We start from the raw sequence: 25076 nt of genomic DNA on the forward strand, positions 1-25076 counted from the left end.
CTGCCTTCGGCTCAGGTCATGATTCCAGCGTCCTGGGATCGAGTCCCACATCCGGCTCGCTGCTCGGCGGGGAGCCTGCTTCTCCCTCTGCCTCTGCCTGCCATTCTGTCTGCCTGTGCTCGCTCTCTCTCTCTCTCTCTAACCAATAAAAAAAAAAAAAACTTAAAAAAATTTTTTTTTAAAAAAGGAGTTGATAAAGTAAGTTGGTTGGGAGAATAAAGAAAAAGAAAGTGGAGAGAATTTGCTCGGGCTGGAGACTAGAACAAGCCCAGAGCTAGATTTAGGGTATATTTTGATCTATTAGAAGAAGTTGTACCCCAAATTTTTTAAAAGAAAAAACCATATATGTATACAAAAAATAAAGTTAAATACAATGAAGGATAAAATATGACTATAATAATGCAGGTTCAAAAAAGATTATTATTATTATATTTATGAAAGGTATTGTTAAGATAAACTAGTTAAAAAACATTAAAAAAGAGAAGGGTAATAGTTAAAAAAATTTAGTAGAAGAAAAAAAAATAAAAGTAAAAAAAATTAAATTAATGCAAGACTAAGGAATCATGGTGAGAAAGCCATGAGTTCCGTGCTTTGCTTTCTCCTCCTCTGGAATTCCGCTGCTCTCCTTGGTAAGTGAACTTGGTCTTGGCTGGATTTCTTGTTGATCTTCTGAGGGAGGGGCCTGTTGTAGTGATTCCCAACTGTCTTTGCCCGAGGTGGAATTGCACCGCCCTTACCAGGGGGTGGGCTAAGTAATCCGCTCGGGTTCGCTTTTGGGAGCTTTTGTTCCCTGAACGCTTTCTGTAGAGTTCCGGAGGACGGGAATGAAAATGGTGACCTCCCAATCTCCGGCCTGGAGGAGCCGAGAGCTCGGGGCCCCACTCTTCAGTGCACCCTCAGAGAAAAGCGCCCAATCACTCCTGTCTCCCTGGCCTCTGGCTGTGCTCCGAGCTCACCCAGCCTGCGACCGGTTCAAGGTAACCTCTAATTGAGAGCTCACTCCTCAGCTCTGTCTCTGTAGCTGGCTTTCCCGCTCTAATACCTGCGAGCTCTGCGACAGACACCCCTGGTCCTTCTCTGACCCTGCAGGACCTGGGGCCACACTGACCCTGCGTGGGCTTCACCCTGGTTTAGCCTCTGGAGCAATGTCCCTCAGTGGAGCAGACTTTTACAAGTCCTGATTTAGTGCTCTGTTGTTCTGCAGCTTGCCGGGAGCCGGCTCCTCCCCCCGTGGTCTATCTTCCTGTTGCTTTGGATTCACTTCTCTGCTGGTCCTGCCTTTCAGAAAGTAGTCGATTTTCTGTTTCTAGAATTGCTGTTCTTCTTCTCTTCAATCTCCCGTTGGATTTGTAGGTGTTTGCAATGGTTTGATAAGCTATCTAGCTGATCTCCTGCTACCTGATGTAGTCTCAGTCTGCTACTTCTCCGCCATCTTGACGTATCACCGCTATGAACATTCTTAAACATTTCTGGTATACGCATTCATTTCTCTAAGGCATGTACTGGAATTAACTGGGTAATCAGTAAGATATTCTTTAACATTCATAGATCTTGCCAAAACATTTTCCAAAATGATTTTACTGTCTAACCAGCAATGTAATGTAAGCACTTGCTTTGTTCCACACCTTATTAATTAATATTTGGTATTGTCAGACTTAAATTTTTGCCAGTCTGGTCGGGATGCAACACTATCTCATTATAGTTTTGGTATGGTTGAATACCTTTGCCTATGTTTATTAGCTATTTAGACTCCTCCTTTTGGGAAAAATTGATCAGGTCTTTTACTCATTCTGTGCTGTTGTTTTTTTCTTTATTGGTTTATGGGAGCATTCCCCGTCCCCCATCATAGTCTTTTTTTTTTTTTTAATTTCTTTTTTTTTTAAAGATTTTATTTATTCTTTTGACAGACAGAGATCACAAGTAGGCAGAGAGGCAGGCAGAGAGAGAGGAGGAAGCAGGCTCCCTGCCGAGCAGAGAGCCCGATGCGGGGCTCGATCCCAGGACCCTGGGATCATGACCTGAGCCGAAGGCAGAGGCTTTAACCCACTGAGCCACCCAGGCGCCCCCCATCATAGTCTTTTAACAGTTACACATTGCATATATCTTCTTACAATCTGTGGCCTGCCTTTTTACTCCTTTATCTTTTGATGAACCAAAACTATCTTTTTTATTGAAATGTATTTGATGTATAACATTGTATAAATTTAAGGTGTATGGTATGTTGATTTGATATATATTTATATATATAATATATATATTATATATATTTATATATATTTGATATATATTTATATATTATGATTGCCAATATAGTGATAATTAGCACCTCTCATATCACATCATTATATCTTTTTAGTGATTGGAAATTTAAGATCTAGTTTCTTAGCAAATTTATTGATTGTAATACAGTAGTATCAATATTCACTATACTGTGCATTAGCTCCCTAGGACTTATTTACTACTTGTTGCAAGTTTTTACCATAAAACAACATCTCTCCGTATCCTTCAGACTCCCACCTCCTGGTATCTACCGCTTCACTCTCTTTTTACAAGTTTGGCTTTTTTAGATTCCACATCCAAGTGATATCATACAGTATTTGTCTTTCTCTGTCTGACTTACCTCACTTAGCATAATGTCTTCAAGGTCCATCTATGTTATTGCAAATTATGTCATTCTTACTCATGGCAAGTAATATTCCATTGTGTATGTATGTATCAGATATTCTTTATCCATTCATACACTAATGGACACTTAGGTTGTTTCCATATCTTAGCTATTGTGAGTAATGCTGTAGTAAACATGAGCTTCAGTGTCCCTTTTTCATTTCCTTTGGGTGTGTACTCAGAAGTGGCATTGCTGGATCATATGGTAGATCTATTTTTAATTTTTTGAGGAACCTCTGTATTGTTTTCTATAGTGGATCAACCAGTTTACCATGCCCACCAACAGTGCACAAGGATTTCCTTTTCTCCAAATCCTTGCCAATACTTGTATCTCATGTCTTCTTCTTTTTTAAAATAATTCTTATTAGCATATAATGTATTATTTGCCCCAGGAGTACAGGTCTGTGAATCATCAGGCTTACACATTTCACAGCTCTCATCATAGCACATACCTTCCCCAATGTCCATAACCCAACCAGTCTCTCCCTACCACCCCAGCCCCCAGCAACCCTCAGTTTGTGAGATTAAGAGTCTTATGGTTTATCTCCCTCCCGATCCCAACTTGTTTCATTTTTTCCTTCTCTACTCCCCAAACCACCTGCCCTGCCTTCAAATTTCTCATATCAGAGAGATCATATGAGAATTGTCTTCCTCTAATCAACTTATTTCGCTCAGCGTAATACCCTCTAGTTCCATCCATGTCATTGCAAATGGCAAAATTTCATTTCTTTTGATTTCCATGAGCATAGTATTCCATTGTGTGTGTGTGTGTGTGTGTGTGTGTGTGTGTATACCACATCTTTATCCATTCATTTGTTGATGGACATCTAGGTTTCTTCTATAGTTTGGCTATCGTGGACATTGCTCCTATAAACATTTGGGTGCATGTGCCCCTTTGGATCACTACATTTGTATCTTTAGGGTAAATACCTGGTAGTGCAATTGCTGGGTTGTAGGGTAGCCCTATTTTCAACTTTTTGAGGAACCTCCATACTGTTTTCCAGAGTGGCTGTACCAGCTTGCATTCCCACCAACAGTGTAGGAGGGGAGGGTTCCCCTTTCTCTGTATACTCGCCAATATCTGTCATTTCCTGACTTATTAATTTTAGCCATTCTGACTGGCGTGAGGTGGTATCTCATTGTGGGTTTGATTCGTACTTCCCTGAAGCCGAGTGATATGGAACATTTTTTCATGTGTCTGTTGGCCATCTGGATGTCTTCTTCGCAGAAATGTCTGTTTATGTCTTCTGCCCATTTCTTGATTGGATTATTTGTTCTTTGGGTGTTGAGTTTGATGAGTTCTTTATAGATTTTGGACACTAGTGCTTTATCTCATATGTCATTTGTGAATCCTTTCTCCCATTCTGCCAGTTGTCTTTTGGTTTTGTTGACTGTTTCCTTTCTATGCAAAAGCTTTTGATCTTGATGAAGTCCCAATAGTTCATTTTTGCCCTTGCTTCCCTTGCCTTTGGCCATGTTCCTAGGAAGAAGTTGCCGCGGCTGAGGTCGAAGAGGTTGCTGCCTGTGTTCTCCTCAAGGATTTTGATGGATTTCTTTCTCACATTGAGGTCCTTCATCCATTTTGATTCTGTTTTTGTGTGTGGTGTAAGGAAATGGTCCAATTTCATTTTGCTGCATGTGCCTGTCCAGTTTTCCCAACACCATTTGTTGAAGAGACTGTCTTTTGTCCCTTGGACATTCTTTCCTGCTTTGTCAAAGATTAGTTGTCCATAGAGTTGAGGGTCTATTTCTGGGCTTTCTGTTCTGTTCCATTGATCTATATGTCTGTTTTGTGCCAGTACCATACTGTCTTGAGGATGACAGTTTTGTCATAGAGCTTGAAGTCCGGAATTGTGATGCCACCAACTTTGGCTTTCTTTTTCAACATTCCTCTGGTTATTCGAGGTCTTTTCTGGTTCCATATAAATTTTAGGATTATCTGTTCCATTTCTTTGAAAAAAAAAAAAAAAAGGATGTTATTTTGATAGGGATTGCATTAAACGTGTAGATTGCTTTAGGTAGCCCAGACATTTTCACAATATATATTCTTCCAATCCATGAGCATGGAACATTTTTCCATTTCTTTGTGTCTTCCTCAGTCTCTTTCATGAGTACTTTATAGTTTTCTGAGTACAGATTCTTTGCCTCTTTGGTTAGGTTTATTCCTAGGTATCTTATGGTTTTGGATGCAATTGTAAATGGGATTGACTCCTTAATTTCTCTTTCTTCTATCTTGTTGTTGGTGTATAGAAATGCAGCTGATTTCTGCGCATTGATTTTATATCCTGACACTTTCCTGAATTCCTGTACAAGTTCTAGCAGATTTGGAGTGGAGTCTTTTGGGTTTTCCACAAAAAGTATCATATCATCTGCAAAGAGTGAGAGTTTGACTTCTTTGCTGATTTGATTGCCTTTAATTTCTTTTTGTTGTCTGATTACTGAGGCTAGGACTTCTAGTACTATGTTGAATAGCAGTGGTGATAAAGGACATCCCTGCCGTGTTTCTGACCTTTGGGGAAAAGCTCTCAGTTTTTCTCCATTGAGAATGGTATTCGCTGTGGGTTTTTCATAAATGGCTTTGATGATATTGAGGTATGTACCCTCTATCCCTACACTTTGAAGAGTTTTGATCAAGAAAGGATGGTGTACTTTGTCAAATGGTTTTTCAGCATCTATTGAGAGTATCATATGGTTCCTGTTCTTTCTTTTATTAATGTATTGTATCACATTGATTGATTTGCGGGTGTTGAACCAACCTTGCAGCCCTGGAATAAATCCCACTTGGTCGTGGTGAATAATCCTTTTAATGGACTGTTGGATCCTATCGGCTAGTATTTTGGTGAGAATTTTTGCATCTGTGTTCAAGGATATTGGTCTGTTATTCTCCTTTTTGATGGGGTCTTTGTCTGGTTTTGGGGTCAAGGTAATGCTGGCCTCATAAAATGAGTCTGGCAGTTTTCCTTCCATTTCTATTTTTTGGGACAGTTTCAGGAGAGTAGGAATTAATTCTTCTTTAAATGTTTGGTAGAATTCCCCAGGGAAGCCATCTGGCCCCGGGCTTTTGTTTGTTTGGAGATTTTTGATGACTGTTTCAATCTCCTTACTGGTTATGGTCTGTTCAGGTTTTCTGTTTCTTCCTGGTTCAGTTGTGGTGGTTTATATGTGTCTAGGAATGCATCCATTTCTTCCAGATTGTCAAATTTGTTGGCGTAGAGTTGCTCGTAGTATGTTCTTATAATTGTTTGTATTTCTTTGGTGTTGGTTGTGATCTCTCCTCTTTCATTCATGATTTTATTTATTTGGGTCCTTTCTCTTTCCTTTTTGAGACGTCTGGCCAGGGGTTTATCAATCTTATTAATTCATTCAAAGAACCAGCTCCTAGTTTTGTTGATTTGTTCTATTTTTTTTTTGTTTGTTTGTTTCTATTTCATTGATTTCTGCTCTGATCTTTATGATTTCTCTTCTCCTGCTGGGTTTAGGCTTTCTTTGCAGTTCTTTCTCCAACTCCTTTAGGTGTAGGGTTAGGTAGTATATTTGAGACCTTTCTTGTTTCTTGAGAAAGGCTTGTATCACTATGTTTTTTCCTCTCAGGACTGCCTTTGCTGTGTCCCACAGACTTTGAACAGTTGTGTTTTCATTATCGTTCGTTTCCATGATTTTTTTCAATTCTTCTTTAATTTCCTGGTTGACTCATTCATTCTTTAGAAGGATGCTGTTTAGTCTCCATGTATTTGCGTTCTTTCCAGTTTTCCTCTTGTGACTAAGTTCTAGCTTCAGAGCATTGTGGTCTGAAAGTATGCAGGGAATGATCCCAATCTTTTGGTCCTGGTTGAGACCTGATTTGTGACCCAGGATGTGATCTATTCTGGAGAATGTTCCATGTGCACCGGGGAAGAATGTGTATTCTGTTGCTTTGGGATGGAATGTTCTGAATATGTCTGTGATGTCCCTCTGGTCCAGTGTGTCATTTAAGGCCTTTATTTCCTTGTTGATCTTTTGCTTGGATGGTCTGTCCATTTCAGTGATTGGGGGGTGTTAAAGTCCCCTACTATTATTGTACTATTGTCGATGTGTTTCTTTGATTTTGTTATTAATTGGTCTATATTGTTGGCTGCTCCCATGTTAGGAGCATAGATATTTAAAATTGTTAGCTCTTCTTGTTGGACAGACCCTTTGAGTATGATATAGTGTCCTTCCTCATCTCTTATTATAGTCTTTGGCTTAATCTACTTTATCTGTTTCCACCAAAGCTTGCTTTTGATGTCCATTAGCATGGTAAATTGTTTTCCACCTCCTCACTTTACATCTGGAGGTGTCGTTGGGTCTAAAATGAGTTTCTTGTAGACAGCAGATTGATAGGTTTTGGTTTTTTATCCATTCTGATACCCTTTGTGTTTTGATTGGGGCATTTAGCCCATTTACGTTCAAGATAACTCCTGAAAGATATGAATTTAGTGCCATTGTGTTGCCTGTAAGGTGACCGTTACTGTGTATTGTCTCTTTCCTTTCTGCTCTACTGCTTTTAGACTCTCTCTTCGCTTAGAGGATCCCTTTCAATATTTCCTGTATGGCTGGTTTGGTGTCGGCCAATTCTTTTAATTTTTGTTTGTCCTGGAAGCTCTCAACCTCTCCCTTCTATTTTCAGTTACATCCTATTGGATATGGTATTCTTGGCTGCATATTTTTCTCGTTTAGTGCTCTGAATATATCATGCCAGTTCTTTCTGGCGTGCCAGGTCTCTGTGGATAAGTCTGCTGCCAGTGTAGTATTTCTACCGTTGTATGTTACAGACTTCTTGTCCCAAGCTGCTTTCAGGATTTTCTCTTTGTCACTAAGACTTGTACGTTTTATTATAAGATGATGGGGTGTGGACCTATTTTTATTGATTTTGAGGGAGGTTCTCTGTGCCTCCTGGATTTTGATGCTTGTTCCCTTTGCCATATGAGGGAAATCCTCTACTATAATTTGCTCCAATATACCTTCAGCCCCCCTCTTTTTTCTTCCTCTGGGATCCCAATTATTCTAATATTGTTCTGTCTTATGCTGTCACTTATCTCTCGAATTCGCCCCTCATGGTCCAGTAGTTGTTTGTCTCTCTTTTGCTCAGCTTCATTATTCTCCATCATTTGGTCTTATATATCACTAATTCTCTTTTCTGCCTCATTTATCCTAGCAGTGAGAGCCTCCATTTTTTTTTTTTTTAGAGAAGGATTTCTTTCTTTTTTTTTTTTTTTAAAGATTTTATTTATTTATTTGACAGAGAGAGATCACAAGTAGGCAGAGAGGCAGGCGGAGAGAGAGAGGAGGAACCAGGCTCCCTGCTGAGCAGAGAGCCAGACATGGGGCTTGATCCCAGGACCTGGGATCATGACCTGAGCCAAAGGCAGTGTCTTTAACCCATTGAGCCACCCAGGCGCCCCTGAGAGCCTCCATTTTTTATTGCACCTCATTAGTAGCTTTTTTGATTTCAAGTTGGTTAGATCTTAGTTCTTTTATTTCTCCAGAAAGGGATTCTCTAATATCTTTCATACCTTTTTCGAGTCTAGCTAGTACCTTGATAATTGTCATTCTGAACTCTTAATTCTGACATTACCAATGTCTGTATTGATTAAGTCCCTAGCCGTCGGTACTGCCTCTTGTTCTTTTTTTTTGTGGTGAGTTTTTCCGGCTTGTCATTTTATCCAGATAAGAATATATCAATGAGAGAATCAAATACTAAAAGGATGGCAAAGACCCCAGAAAAATAAAAGCTAACCAAATCAGAAGAGACCCGAAACCGAGGGGAGAAGGAAGGGAGAAAATAAAAATTAAAAGATTAAAAATAGGAAATATCTATGTATTAGACTGGTGAATAGAACAGAGCCACCCACTTGATTTTTGGGTGTATTCTGGTATCTTACAAGAAACTACCTACCAAAATTTTATTGAAAGAGAAACATATATATACAAAAATGAGGGCAAACATGATGAAGGAATGGAATATGATTGTAAAGATGAAAATTAAAAATGATTCTAGGGGCACCTGTTTGGCTCAGTAGGTTAAGTCTCTGCCTTCAGGTCAGGTCATGATGTCAGGGTTTTGGGATTGAGCCCTGCATTGGGCTCTCTGCTCAGCAGGGAGCCTGCTTCCCTCTCCCTCTGCCTGCCTCTCTGCCTACTTGTGATATTTCTCTCTCTGTCAAATTAATAAATAAAATCTTTTAAAAAAAGATTCTAAAAAAGGAATTGGTAAGATAAGTTGGTTGGAAGAAGAAAAAAGGAGAGAATGTGATCAGGCTGGGGACTAGAACAAAGCCATGTGCTAGATTTAGGGTATATTTTGATATATTTGAAGTTGCATCCCAAAATTTTAAAGATAAAAAGCCTATATGTATACAAAAAATAAGGTTAAATACATGAAGGGATAAAATATGACTATAACAATGAAAATTTAAAAAGATTTTTTTTAAAAAAAGTATTGTTAAGATAAAATAGTTGAAAATCGATACTAGAGGACAGAGGAACAGTTAAAAAAACAGAGTAAGAAAAAAATTAAAAAAAAATTTAACTTTGCAAGACTAAAGGATCATGGGAAGAGAGCAATGAATTCTAAGCATCGCCTTCCCCTAGCTCTGAATTTCCGCAATTCTTGTTGATTGGTGAACTTGGTATTGGCTGGATGTTCTTGCTCATATTCTGGGGGAGGGGCCTTTTTCAGTGATTCTTAAATGTCTTTGCCTGAGGTGGAATTGCAGCGCCTTTGCCAGGGGTCAGGCTAAGTAGTCTGCTTGAGCTCGCTCTTGGTAGCTTTTGTTCCCTGAACGCTTTCTGTAGAGCTTTGGAGGATGGGAATGAAAATGGCGGCCTCCCAACCTCCAGCCCCGAGGAGAGGAGAGCTTGGGGCCTCATTCCTCAGTGCACCCTCAGAGAAAAGCAGTCGAAATCCCTCCCATCTACCTGGTCTCCGGTTGCACTCCAAGCTCACCTGGACTGTGACCAGTCATTTCTATCTGTGACCACGGCCCCGTTTGGAGTCTCCAAATCCAGCAGATTCCTGCCGTGTACTTCCTCACCGCTCCTCCCGGAGGAGGAAGGAGGGGGTCTCTCCCGATCTGCAACTCCACGAGCAGTGGCCCGACTGTTCCCTTGGATCATGGTTTAAGGTAACCCTGAGCTGAGAACTCACTCCTTGGCTCCGTCTCTGTAGCCAGCTTCCCCTCTCTGATACCTGGCAGCTCTGCTGCGCTCAGACACCCCCGGTCTGTCTTTGACCCCGCAGGTCCTGGGACCACACTGTTCCTGTGAGGGCTCCACCCCTGCTTAGCCTCTGGAGTGATGTCCCTCAATGGAGCAGGCTTCTAAAAGTTCTGCTTTTGTGCTCCGCTGCTCCGCTGCTTGCTGGGAGCCGGCCCCTCCCCCCGTAGTCTATCTTCCCGTTGCTTCAGATTCACTTCTCCGCACATCCTACCTTCCAGAAAGTGGTCGATTTTATGTTCCTAGAATTGCTGCTCTTCTTCTCTTCTATCTCCTGTTGAGTTTGTAGGTGTTCAGAATGGTTTGATAACTATCTAGCTGAACTCCTGGGACCTAATGATATTTCAGTCTGTTACTCCTAAGCCAGCTTGCTTCCTCCCATGTCTCAGGTTTTCTTGATGATAGCCTTTCTGACACTGTGAAGTGATATCTTGTGGTTTTGATTTGTATTTCCTGGATGCTTAGTGATGTTGAGCATCTTTTCATGTACTGTTGGCCATTTGGATATCTTCTTTGGAAAAATGTCTGTTAAGTCCCTTTGCCCATTTTTCAATCATAGTTTTTTGGGTTTTTTGTTTGTTTGTTTTTTTGTTACTGAGTTATAGGAGTTCTTTCTCTATGTTGGACATTAATTCCTTATCTGATATATGATCTGCAAAAATTTTCCCATTTAGGTTACCTTTTCATTTTGTTGATTGTTGCTTTTGTTTTATAGAAGTTTTTGATTTTTGATTTGTTGATTTTTGCTTTTGTTGCTTGTGCTTTTGGAATAAACAAAGTATTGCCAAGACCAGTGTCTAGGAGTTCCTTCCCTCTGTTTTCTTCTAGAATTTCTATGCTATCAGGTTTTTTGTGAAAGTCTTTAGTCAAAAATAGAGATCCAATTTCGTTTTTCTGCATGTGTTCAGTTTTCACAGCATCATTTATTGGAGAGACTATCCTTTCCTTGTTGAATATTCTTGGCTCCTTTGTTGAATATTAATTGATTGTACATGTGAGGATTTAATTCTGGGCTTTCTGTTCTGTTCCATGGGTCTATGCTAGTACTATTTTTATGCTACTACCATACTGTTTTAATTACTGTATTACAGTATAGTTTGAAATCAGGAATTATAATGCCTCCAGCTTTGTTCTTTTTTCTCAGGATTGCTTTGGCTTTTGGGGGTCCTTTGGTTCCATACAAATTTTAGGTTTCTTTGTTCTAATTGAGTGAACACTGTCATTGGTATTTTGATGGGGATTTTGCACTAAATCTGTAGATTGCTTTGGGTATTATGGACATTTTAATTCTTCCCATGTGCACAGTGTGTATTTAATTTTTCCCATCAGCACACATATATTTGTGTCATTTTTAGTTTCTTTTATCACTGTCTTATAGTTTTCAGGTACAGGTCTTTCACCTCCTTGGTTAAATTTATTTCCAGATATTTCATTCTTGTTGATGTAATTATAAATGGGATTTTTTTCTTAATTTCTCTTTCTGTTAGCTTGTTATTAGTGTATAGAAACTCAGCTGGTTTTGTTTTTTAGAGAGAGAGCACGAGTAGGGGCGTGGCAGGAGGTAAGGAAGTGGGAGAAAGACTGTTAAGCAGACTCCATGCTCAGTGAGGAGCCCAATTCGGGGCATGATCCCACAACCCTGAGATCATGACTTGAGCTGAAATCAATAGTTGGACACAACCAACTGAGCTACCCAGTTGCCCCTCAAGTTGTTCCTTTATGTTAATTTTCTATCCTATGTATTTACTGAGTTCATTTATTCTTACAGGTTTTTTTTTCTTTTTTTTTGGTTGAGTCTTTAAGGGTGTCCTAAATTTGGTGTCATGTCATTTGCAAATAGTGACACTTTCCTATCCAATTTGATGCCTTTTATTTCTTTTTCTTGCCTAATGGCTGTGGCTAGGACTTCCAATTTTATGTCGAATAAAAATGGCAAGAGTCTGTCTCTTTGCCTTGTTCTAATTCCAGAGGAAAAGCTTTCAGCTTTTTACCATTGAGTGATAGTTATTTTAATGCTATTTTCCTATAACCTTTATACTATAGTTGTGTTTAATACAACATCCTATTATAGAATGGAGTTTTCTATATTTGTTTATAAATTTTTCATCTTTACCATTGTGTTGTGTGCTTTTGTGCGTTTTCATGTTGCTGATTAGCCTCTTTTTGTTTCAGCATTTCTTGCAAGGCAGGTGATTAAACTCCCTCTGCTTTTGTTTATCTGAGAAAGCCTTTATTTCTTCTTCATATCTGAAGGATTACTAGATAAAAATATTTCTTGACTGGCAATTTTTGTATTTTATCACTTTGAATATGTCATTCCACTGTCTCCTGGCCTGTAGAGTTTCTGCTGAGAAATCCATATAGTCCTATGGGTTTTTGGCTTTTTGTTTCATTTTCTTTTTGTAGGATACTTATTTTTTTTTTTTTTTTCTACTGCCTTTCTGGTCCCCTCTCCTTTTTTTAAGATTTATGTATTAGACAGCGAGAGTATGCATGAGCAGGGGGAGGGGCAGAGGGAGAGGGAGAAGCAGACTCCCCTCTGAGCAGAGAGCCCAACACAGGGCCTGATCCCACAACTCTGGGATCATGACCTGAGGGACCTGAGCCAAAGGCAGACACTTAACTGACTGAGCCACCAGGCACCCCTTTAAGATTCTTTATGATTAATTTTTGAGTTTCATTATAATGTGTCTTAGAAAAGATCTTCTCACATGGAGATAATAGGGTATCCCATTAGTTTCATGGACTTGTTTGTTCAAATCCTTCCTCAGGTTTGGGAGTTTCTCAGCTGTGATTTCTTTAAATAAATTCTCTGCTCCCTTCTTCTCTTCTTCTGGAACCCCAGTTCTTCAAGTATTTGCCTTTCTGATGGAATCTCATACCTCTTGTTGGTATTCTTCACTCTTTTTAAATCTCAGTTCCTTCTCCTCTTCTAACTGTATTATTTCTGTATTCCTGTTCTCCAAGTCACTTTTTTTCTTCCATGTGGTCTGGTCTGCTACAGATAATCTCTGTTGCATTCTTCATCTCACTCATTGAATTCTTCCCTTCCAGAATTTGGCTCTTTTTTATAATTTTAGTCTCTTATAAAGAACTCCTGTTTATTAATTTATTCCTGATTTCATGGAATTGTCTTGGGTTTTCTTGTAACTTGGTGAATTTTTTCATAAAAGACAATTTTGAGTTCTTTATCAGTTAGATTGCAGTATTTCATGCCTTTGAGTTTGGTTGCTAGAGAATTATTATTTTCTTCTTGTGATGCCATTTTTCCTTGATTTTTTTTTTAAGGTTTTATCCATTTATTTGACAGACAGAGATCACAAGCAGGCAGAGAGGCAGGCAGAGAGAGAGGAGGAAGCAGGCTCCCTGCCGAGCAATGAGCCCGATGCAGGGCTCGATCCCAGGTGGGATCATGACCTGAGCCAAAGGCAGAGGCTTTAACCCACTGAGCCACCCAGGCGCCCCCTTCCTTGATTTTTTAATACTGTTTATAGCTATGGACTTCTGCTTTCACATTTGAAATAGCAGATCCTCCTTAGTTTTTACGACTTCTTTGGTTTTTACGGTTCACCAGGCTGGCTATTGGAAACCTTTCTTCTGTATTCCAGAAGGTGGTATGATAGGTCAAATTTGTAACCCTGCCCACCAACTGTGGCCTATTTTCTGAGCATGCTCCCTGCCTACCAGATCTTGCTTTCTTGGATGTAGTTGGGAGGACACACAAGGAGCTGGCAGCAGAGTTGGAGAGGTATGGGTTTAGCACTTGCACTTTGAGGGTACCCTTGGGCCTGAGGGAAGATCCTTGAGTGGGGTTCTACCAGAGTCCTGTGGTTGGACTTCCTATTGAAGTGCTGAAGCAGACAGCAGGGACCACGTTCCTTTAATGCTTTTTGATATTCTAGTATGCTTTCTTCCCTTTCTCATTCCTTCCCCAAGTCATGGGGGTCCTTCCTCAGAAATCTGGGTACTGCCAAGAGGTAGAGTTTTCTGTAGCCACAACCCACATAACTGAGCTAGCTGGGCAGTCACTCATTGCTTTTGCTTTCTACCACATCTTTTGGGAAGGTTGTGACTGCCACTGCCAAACAACTTAGCTGTTTAGTGTCACCCTGGGGAGGGGAGCAATCTCCCCTCAGGCAGACTAGACTTCTACATTTTCTCTCTTGCCTTTGGGTATCTGCCAATGTTTATGGCTCTCTGGGTTTCTTTTCCAGTTGTGGTGAGTGGGAGTGAGGTAGGTTCACCAACTCCTGGATTTACATCCCTAACTCTGAGGTCTTATTTTTGGATGCACAGGTGGGCAAGAATCCTCCTAGATCTGTTGGTGTAAGGTGCTGAGGCACTTTTATTCAGTTATGGAGGTCTAATAAGTTGTTTAAAATGGGGAGGAAACAAGGAATGACTTATGCTGCCATGGTGCTTGATAGTACCTTAAAGTTCCCCAAAATTCCTCAAATTCTTACTCACTGTTGAATTTTAGTTTTTTTCCTTTATGGGTAGTGCCTCTTAAGTCTTCCCTATCTTGAAGTCATAAACATATCCTTCAATATTATCTATAGCTATTCCTAAAGCTATATTATCTATAGCTATATTATCTATAGATATTCCTAATATCTATAGTTATTTAATATTTCTTAAATTTATATTATATGTAATTTGTAAGGTATGTTTGTACAGTGCTCAGAATGGTAAACACAGCCACAGGAGTCAGAGCTCCATGTTGCTCACTTTTCCTGGACCTCCCAGTGGGTGTTTAGCTTAGAGCCTTCAAGTTATTGCTCATGAATAGCTTGAGAGAATTAAGCTTGATGGGATTGAATCCTGGTTTCCCTTTATTAGTTGACTACTCTGGCATGTTATTTAACCTTAGCCTTGGATTCCTCACCTGTAAAATGGGGATATTAGTCCCTTCTAGAGCTTACTTTGCACCTGGGAGGTGGAGGCAGTTCTTCGTTTATCTTATCAAAACAGAACACTCCTTTCATCCCCAGAACCTGTCTCCTGTCCACCTAATTGGCCAAGCCAAAACACGCTCCCAGGGATTTCTAAACTAAACCTCCTGGTGTTGATATTTTTTGAGTCAATTAAGTAGGTTGAACCATATGAAATTGCTGATAACTTGGCTCTTTGGGACCTATCAGACCTATCAGTGATCTAACAAAGTGCAGTTAAAACTTTCTCACTGGGTGCCAAACAAGCCGCCTCAGATGCCTGCCAACCTCCTGAATGGACTCTGCTTTTCTTCTTCTTCTCTACGTGTTCTCCATGTAGCACCCAGTGGCACGTGCTTGAAAACTTTCAAATCAGGAATGTTCATAATATGACTATTGGTATATAGGAAGAAAATATTAGAACTTCAATGTATTTTTTTAACATACACCTTAATTTGTTGTTGATTTGTGTGTATGCTTATTTTATAATAATGTATTACTAATACAGTATATGATTGATGTGCTATTCATTCCAAAAAGTTTAGACCGTAGCAGTTAGGTCTAGATTTTAATGAAATACCCAGTTATTTTGTTAAGCCTCTAATTAAAGTTCTTGTGATTATTTCCAAAATAACTTTGGGTTCATCTATTAGGTTAGTTGAACAACTATCTCTTCCTCTAGATTGTAAACTCTCAAAAATAGATATTGTCTTTGTCTTTCTTTGTCACACAGATTTAAGTGCCTAGTAAATATTTGAAACTCATATAATAAACTCCTACAAATTGGTAAAGAAAAATATTGAGAATTCCTTACTTAATGGGTAAAGGACGGTAGTTCTTAAGGGGATATGAACTAAGGAAATGTTTGATCATAATACTAAGTAAATTTAAAACTTTCAATTAAATCTTAAAATTAACTCTTGACAATTATATTCTAACAGGCAATCTATCTCGAAGATCCAAGCCTGTGCCTCCTCGTGATTTAGGCAGTTCGGATAAGGGACAAGTAAATATCTTTATATTTTTATATATTTAAGCATAGATCACTCAGGCTTGAAATTGCTTAGTTATTTAAGTTTCTAAACCATTTATAAAGGAGGATTTTAAAAAAGATTTTATTCATTTATTTGAGAGGTGTGAGGGGGAGGAGCATAAGGAGAGGGAGAGATTGAATCTCAGGCTGACTCTCTGCATCGTGTGGAGCCTGACTCAGGGCTTGATCTCATGATCCAGAGATCATGACATGAGCTGGAACCAAGAGTTGGACGCTTAACTGACTGACCCAGCGAGGTGTGCCTATAAAGGATATTTTTTACTTAACGTTGTGAATGTTTTTTATAGAACACCAAATGCTAGTCATTGAATCCTATAATAGTAGAATCTGGCGTTTGGAAATAAATGTGAGTTTTAGCTGCTTGAAATGTGATTAATATGTCCTTTAGGACAGATGAAAAGAGAACATCTTGTCCTTACAGACTGCCTCACCCAGGGAGCCTCCCGAACCAGTGGACTTCCCAGATCCTGAATGTAAAAAGGACAACAAAAAAGAGGAAAAAGAAGAAATTCAGGGAGAAATCAGTCATCCTGATGGAAAGGTTAAAAATTTAAAAAAAAATAATGAATACTGTAAGAAATATAGGTTAAACTAGAGTTGGAAAACTTAGATTCTAAGTTAATTGGTCTTTAAGACTGTTGAGGACAATTAAGAACTGTAGTTCCTTGGAGTGTGACCTTAGTTTGAGCCTCTGGACTCTTCTAAAAATGCTTGACACACACACATGCATTTAGTTGCCATTTTTAGTTTAGAGATATAGCAAAAGAAGGAATATACTTCCTTTGTTTAAACGCTGTTCTTCCTCTAAACATAGGTAAAAAGTGTCATCCTTGGTACTTTTTAAAAGCCTCCGTTCAAGGTTTACTCTTCCTGCAGCCTTTCTCTCCACCTCCAGCTACACAGTTTTATTTTTGTGTTTAGGAAATTTTTGAGCAGGATACTGCCTGGCTGGGTGTTCCAGCTAGAAGAAAGACTGAAAAGGGAAGGGCCATAAACAGGTTTGTTAGCAGGGAGGGGATGAGGTAATTTTCCCTCAGGTTTATAGAAAATCTGCTTTTCCAAATACCCTAATTTGACCTATTTTAATTGAAATTTTAAGGCCAAAGTTCACTGCAAGTCTCACTCCTAGTCTTGAGGCGTGAGGGAAGGACAAAAGAACAGTAGTCGAAGGAAGTAGTTATAGACTTTTCCTGTGCAAATCCTGCTTTCGTGTTCCAGATTGTTGGTGGGAAAAGGTTTTCTTTTTGAGAATTCTGCTGATAAATGGGAAAGGAATGAGAAAATTTTAGAATCATCACTGCAGTCTCTGATGAAATAAGGGATCTGAGCAGCTGTCATGAATAAGCACTGAACTCCTAGATGAGAGGTTGTTGGGGCTTCATGGCAGATCTAACTGATGTGACCCCGTTGGTCTTGCGGTCATGAGGACAGTCACATACTGCACTTCTGAATGTGTAGCCATAAGAAGCTCTCAGCAGTTCGCAGAAAGTATTCTTGTTAGAATAATTCAACTAGACTTTATTCATGCCTCTCTAGATATAACCACTAGTTTTTTCCCAGGAAGTATAGGGCATACGAGAACATGTTAAATGACACCATGATTGGAAAGCAGTCAGCCAACTCCAGAATGTGGGAAATTTTACATGTTCAGTGACCCAGTTCTTTCAATAAGTAATCATCATTAAAAACGGGGCAGGGAGGGGAACGTTAAAGGTTGAGATTTAAGAGACATGTAATCAAGTGTTGTGTGTGGACCATATTTTGATCCTGATTCAAATAAACTGTAAAAAGTCTATTTTGTGAATATAGGGGAAACAACATGGAAGTTAAAATATGATGAAGGAATAACAGTTTGTTAGGGACTGTAATGATTTGGTTATATTAAAACCTATCCTTAAATCAATTGAAGTGTTTTACATGTGATGTGATATCTGTGGTTTGCTTTAAAAAAAAAAAAAAAACTCAGCAGAAAAGAAATTAAAGGTGATAGAATCAAATAGAAAGATACTTCATGCTCATGGATTGGAAGAATGAATATTGTTACAATGTCCACTACCCAAAACTATCTACAGATTCAGTGCAATCCCTATCAAAATGGCAACAGCATTTTTCAAAAAACTAGAATAATACTAAAATACGCATGGAAAAAAAAAAAAAAACCCTGAATACTAAAAGCAATTAAGAAAGAAAGAATCCCAGACTTCTAGTTGTATTACAAAGCTGTAGTAATGGAACAGTATGGTACTGATACAAAAATAGACACATAGATCAATGGGACAGAATAGAGAGACTTTTTTTCTTTTTTTAAAGAGGACAGGTTTTTGTTGTTTTATTTTAAAGATTTTATTTATTTATTTGACACACAGAGAGAGAGCAAGCACAAGCAGGGGAGCAGTAGAGGGAAAGTGGGCTTCCCACCAAGCAGGGAGCCTGATGTAGGGCTTGATCCCAGCACCCTGGGATCATGATCTGAGCCAAAGGTTGACACCTAACCAACTGAGCCATCCAGGTGTCCCTAAACCCATGCTCTTATGGTCAGTTAATCTATGATGAAGCAAGAAATACAATGGGAAAAAGTCTCTTTAATAAATGGTGTTAGGAAAACTGGACAGTTACATGCAAAAGATGAAACTGGATCACTTTCTTACACTATACACAAAAACAAACTCAAAACGGGTTAAAAACCTAAATGTGAGACCTGAAACTATAAAAATACTACAAGAAAGCACAGGCAATAACTTCTTTGACATTAGCTATAGCAACATTTTTCAAGATAGGTGTCCTAAGACAAGAGAAACAAAAGTAAAACTATTGGGACTACACCCACATAAAAAGCTTTTGCACATAGCAAAGGAAACCATCAATAAAACAAAAAGGCAACTCTGAATGGGAGAAGATATTTGCAAATAACATATATGATAAGGTGTCAGTATCCAAAATACAAGAAGAACTACACAACTCAACCCCCCAAAAGTAATCCAATTAAGAAATGGGCAGAGGATCTGAACAGACATTTTTCCAAAGAAGATATACAGATGACCAACAGACACATGAAAATTTCAACATCCCTAATCAGGAAAATGCAAATCAAAGCCACAATAAGGTATCATGTCACACCTGTCAGAATGGCTAATAATCGAAAAGACAAATAACAAGTGTTAGAATGGGGGAGAAAAGGAACCCTTGTATACTGTTGATGGGAATACAAACTGGTGCAGCCACTGTGGAAGACAGTACAGAGGTTCCTCAGAAAGTTAAAATAGAAAAAAAAAAAAAGTAAAAATACCATGATTCAATTATTCTACTACTTGGTATTTGCCAAAGGAAGCAAAAACAATAATTCAGAAAGATATATGTGCCCTTATGTTTATTGCAACATTATTTACAATAGTCAAGGTATGGAAGCAACCTAAGTGTACATTGATAGACAAATGGATAAGGAAGATAAGGTGTGTATACACACACAGACACACACATACAGTGGAATATTACATAGCCATAAGAAAAGATGAGATCTTGCTGTTTGCTACAACACGATGTACCTAGATGGTATTTGCTAAGGGAAATAAATCCAACTAACATATGATTTAACTCACATGTGGAATCTAAAAAATCAAATGAGTAAACCAAAAGCAGAATCAGACCTTTATATACGAGAACAAACTGATGGTTACCAGTGGGAGGAGGGTGGGGGTATGGACAAAATGGGTCAAAGTGAGTGGGAGATACAGGTTTCTAGTTACAGAATGCGTAAGTCATGGGGACGAAAGGAACACCATAGGGAATATGGTCGATGATACCATAATAGCATTATCTGGTGACAGATGGAAAAGCTAACTTGCGGTGAGCACAGCACAACATACAGACTTGTAAAATCACTATGTTGTACACCTGAAACTAATGTGTATCAACTATACTTAATAAAAAAAGAAAACAGCAAACAATGAGTTTGTTTTGGGGGAATAGGTAACAGAAGAATGGTGAATTGTTGATACTCGGAGACAATGTTTTTGAGATGATGTTTTTGCCTTTTATTATGAAAGATTTCAAAGTAGGCAGTTTGGAAGAGAATTAGGGATATTTTTGTCATGTGTCAGGAGGAAATCTATTGATAATCTTGGTGGTTTTTTTTGTAGGTAGAAAAGGTTTATAAGAATGGGTGCCATGTTATATTGTTTCCAAATGGAACTCGAAAAGAAGTGAGTGCAGATGGAAAGACTGTCACTGTCACTTTCTTTAATGGTGATGTGAAACAGGTCATGCCAGATGAGAGAGTGGTAAGTTTCCCTAGGAATGTTTTTCTCCATGGCTTAAACATCTCTAGAGAAAACATATACTGACTTTGTGTCTTTACAGATCTATTACTATGCATCTGCCCAGACCACTCACACTACTTATCCAGAAGGACTAGAAATCTTACATTTCTCAAGTGGACAAATAGGTAAAAACTTGCTCTGCCCTCTCCTAGTTAACTACTTTCCTTTCTTTAAAATTAAATACTTATAGTAAATAAGTATTAATTACTTATAAGTAAATACTTACAGTAAATACTTTTTAAAACAGAAAAACATTTCCCAGATGGGAGAAAAGAAATCACATTTCCTGACCAGACTATGAAAAACCTATTTCCTGATGGACAAGAAGAAAGCATTTTTCCAGATGGTACAATTGTAAGAGTACAAAGGTATGATTTCTGTTAAATTTGCTTTTAGATTTGCCAAATTTCAACTTCTATTTCCAAATGAATTTTTAAAATCTTAAAACATATGTCATTCAGAATTTCAGTAAGTTTAGCAGTGAGTACAGATATATACTTTGAGAGCATACTCATACTATAGCATACTCTTTCCTGTTCAGCATTTTGGAGTTTAGAACTAGAGACATATAGGTTCTAATACATAGTCTATAACCTAGAAACTTAAAGGAAATCTGTATAGCACTTCACAAAAGGGGAATGGCAAGTATTTATACAGAAATTAAATTGGTGGCGTGCCTGGGTGGCTCATGTGGTTAAGTATCTGCCTTTGGCTCAGGTCATGATCCCACGGTCCTGGGACAGAGCCCCACATGGAGCTCCATGCTCAGGGGGGAGTCTCCTTCTTTCCCTCTGTCCCTCACCACTGCTCGTGCTCTCTCTCGAATAAAAATCTTTAAAAAAGAAATTAATTTGATGAAATATGAAAACAGTAAATATTTAAGACACAGAGGAGGAAAGCTACCCTACCAGTTTTTAAGAATAATCGAACAATGATGGCAGTATTTGAATTAGACTGTATCTCTTCTTATATTTTGATTTTCTGGATATCCCTGTCCCTACCTGATTAGTATTTTAGTCCTCTGCCCCCCCTGACTCAATTCTTTAAAATAGCAACTTCTTGGGACGCCTGGGTGGCTCAGTTGGTTGAGCGGCTGCCTTTGGCTCAGGTCATGATCCCAGCGTCCTGGGATCGAGTCCCATATCGGGCTCCTTGCTCGGCGGGGAGCCTGCTTCTCCCTCTGCCTCTGCCTGCCACTCTGTCTGCCTGTGCTCGCTCGCTCTCTCTCTAACAAATAAATAAAGTAAAAAAAATTTTAAAAAAAATAGCAACTTCTTTATTCTTCTGAGTGTTACATTTCTTGAAATTAGACACTTCTTAAGTCCACAATACAGAGCTTTTTGTAGTCACCATTTTAATTAAAACCATAGTGAAATTCTGTCAAATCCACTGTCCTACTTAAGTTTGTACCCTCCTCTCCTAGAATGTGCATGCATTTAACTACTTGAGTTCAGTGATTGAAAGTTAGCTAAATAAATAAATAAATAAATGGTAAAAACACTAATTCAAATAATGTAGGAACTTTGATGTTCATGGTAGTGTTTTCCTTTAACATGGTTTGAAACTTTCTTTGGTGCTCAACTAAATAAATACCAATCTTTCCTAAAACTTGAGGAAAATCTTATGTGTAAATTATACTTTGAGCAATTTCAGAAACTTTTCCATCTTTTTTTTAACTCTTACGTTTGAAATTTTTTATAATAAAAAGTAGAGAAAATAATGTGAAAAACTCCATGTACCCATCCATCCATCTTCAACAAATATTAACTTTTGGCTAGTCTTTTTTCATCTACATTCAGGCAAATCCCAGATATCAGATCATTCAGGATTATTTTGGCATTTTTTATTTATAGTGGTTCTTCAACTTCACTGTGCACCTGGAAGAATTGTTCAATTGCAGATTGCTGGGCCCCACCCCAATAATTTGCATTACTAATAATGTCTCAGGTGATGCTGTCTGTCATCCCTGGTCCTGGGGCTGCACTTGATAAAAGAGTGGCTCTCAAAACGGCTTTTTGGTCTAACACTTATATGTGGCATAAAGCCATTACATTCACATAAAATTTGAGAAATAACCAAAATAGAAAAAAACTGAGTTGAGAAATGGTGATTGACAACCTGTAGCCTAGCTTGGTGTTTCTAAGGGCACATAAAGATTTAGATTCAGTTTGAATGTCCTGCAAACACATCAAGCAGTCCACTTGGGATTAACAGCTACTTTGTTGCACTGCTTCAGAATAGGTCTTTTTTTTTTTTTTTTTTAAGATTTTATTTATTTGACAGAGAGAGAGAGGAGGAAGCAGGCTCCCTGCTGAGCAGAGAGCCCGATGTGGGGCTCGATCCCAGGATGCTGGGATCATGACCTGAGCTGAAGACAGAGGCTTTAACCCACTGAGCCACCCAGGCACTCCCAGAATAGGTCTTTAGTCTGATTTATGGCCCTTCCCAGGGATATAAATGCTCTTCTCCAACCTGATAAAGAGCAAGCACTCAGACTGCTTATAACTTAGTGAAAAGGATAAAGGTCAAAACTGAAAACCATTTATTTATAAGATTTTATTTATTTATTTGACAGAGAGAGACACAACGAGAAAGGGAACATAAGCAGGGAGAGTGGAAAGGGAGAAGTAGGCTTCCTGTCGAGCAGGGAGCCCGACATGGGGTTTTATCCCAGGACCCTGGGATCATGACCTGAGCCAAAGCCAGACGTTTAATGACTGAGCCACCCAAGCACCCCCATCTATATTTTAAAAAAGAGTTTATTTATTTGAGAGAGTGAGAACACACAAGCAGGGGAAGTGGCAGACAGAGGGAGAAGCAGTCTCCCCGCTGAGCAAGGAGCCTGAATGGGGGCTCAATCCCAGGACCCTGGGATCATGACCTGAGCCCAAAGGCAGCCACCTAACTGACTGACCCATCCAGGCACCTCTGAAAGCCATATTTTAATATAACGTCCAATTTTTCTTAGAGGCAGAATACATATAAAGTTAAAAAACCTAAGCATTTTGTAGTGAAAACATAAATTCATTAAAAACTTTTCATGGGCACGTTTAAGTGCTAATCTGGTCAATGGAACTATCAGCTTGAAGCAGAAACAGGGTGGAAAGAATTTTTAAAGAAGGTAGTGCAGGGAGAGGACCAGTGGAGGTTCTAGGAGAGGAGAGAACTGCCAGAATCAAAAGGCCACTTTTAGAGCATTTTCCTATTGTATATTTAATACTTTAAAGAAATTAAATTTTATTTTAAATTTACAGAGATGGCAACAAAATCATAGAGTTTAATAATGGCCAAAGAGAACTACACACTGCCCAGTTCAAGAGACGGGAATATCCAGATGGCACTGTTAAAACTGTATATACAAATGGTCATCAAGAAACAAAATATACATCTGGTCGAATAAGGGTTAAAGACAAGGATGGTAATGTTCTAATGGATACAAAATTGTAATGATCCTGTGCCTGACTAATCATGAAATAACACTAACTGATTTTCTTGTTAACAAATGTACATTTCTTGTGGTTACTGTGGTTTAATTTATATATGGTGTGTGTGTGTGTATATATATAAATGGAAAAGACTGGATTATAAAATAAAACACTATAGCTTTTTACATTCTTTGAAATGTACAAGAACAGCTTTCATTTTTAATTCACCTTTCTACAATTAAATGCACGACTAAGGAAAGCATTATTTGTTATAAACTGAATGGGCAAAAATAATGAGTCATTTCTTTTGAAGATGGTTATAAAAACCAAGAAGTACAAGAAATAAAACAGCACAGATATTCCATGAGCACATCAGCCATAAAACAAGGACTTGCAGAAAAAGTTTACTTGAGGAGTAAGAGAATGTCTCCAGTCAGAATATACTGTGTTCAATTAGTACTAAAGCATTTTATCTATTGAAGAGGTTCTTTAGTTGTAATAGAATGGGAAGTTAAAACACTGAATGAATACCGATAGATCAAACACCAATAGAGGTAGAAGAATTCATTCTGTGAGTACAGATAAGCACAGGAGAAAACATTTACTGTGGTGGTATGTAATGGTTAAAATGGGAGACTTGAGAATGGAGGGGGTGGGAAAATTCACTAGAGCTGGTGTTAAAGATCAACCACAGGTACCTTGATGTTAAAACCTATAAAACTATATAGGTTGACAGAAGCAAGATGTCCTTGAAGGAAGGACAGGTTATCTACATATCAATTTACATAATAAGGGATGACACTTAAAGTGCAATATACAGTAATATTGGCAATGACTCCCACTTTTAAAAATAGCTAAATGTATCAATTCCAGGTGATTTTAGAAATGAATATGAAAAAAGTTATAAGCTTATCAAATAAGGAGTTATATATATTATTTCAGGATAAAGAAGGATTTTTAAATGAGACACATTGCCTACTTAAAATGTTGACAAATGAATGAAAAGTGTCCAAAGATACCACAAAAAAGAAAAGATGACCCACAGACTAGAAGATATATATATTTGACAAAGGATTAATATCCAGAATATATAAAGAATTCCTACAAATAAACAAGATAATTACAAACAATTCAATAGAAAAATGGACAAAGAATATGAACAAGCAAACAAGTAACTATTAAACCAGTGAATACATACTGAAATAATGAGATACTTTTTTTTTTTTTTTTTTTTTTTTTTTTTTTGGAGATACTTTTTTTATATTAGAATCAATACTGGCAAATAACAGTGTGGCCACACCACACATTGCCAAGGAACTCAGACCACTGATGGTAATAAATTGAGTAAATCCACTTTTTGGAAAGCAATTACCCCATGACCCAGTAAGTTTCACTACTAAGTATATATACCAGAAAACCCATAATGTGTACACAGGGGCCCTACAGAAGAATA

General features: G+C 38.3%; 1 protein-coding gene across 1 annotated transcript in view; it reads left to right on the plus strand.

The window, feature by feature from the left end:
- Positions 1 to 23879, plus strand: part of CPAP (centrosome assembly and centriole elongation protein) — a 72236-nt gene extending 48357 nt beyond the window's left edge. The window contains exons 12-17 of the mRNA XM_080798287.1: positions 15770 to 15834; positions 16304 to 16423; positions 20019 to 20159; positions 20239 to 20323; positions 20446 to 20566; positions 23453 to 23879. Coding sequence (XP_080654413.1) covers positions 15770 to 15834; positions 16304 to 16423; positions 20019 to 20159; positions 20239 to 20323; positions 20446 to 20566; positions 23453 to 23645 — 725 coding nt within the window. The 3' untranslated portion in view covers positions 23646 to 23879. The remainder of the gene's footprint in view (positions 1 to 15769; positions 15835 to 16303; positions 16424 to 20018; positions 20160 to 20238; positions 20324 to 20445; positions 20567 to 23452) is intronic.
- The last annotated feature ends 1197 nt before the right edge of the window (positions 23880 to 25076 follow it).

Source organism: Martes martes (assembly GCF_963455335.1).
Source record: "Martes martes genome assembly, chromosome: 3".
In the NCBI taxonomy this organism is placed as follows: Eukaryota; Metazoa; Chordata; class Mammalia; order Carnivora; family Mustelidae; genus Martes; species Martes martes.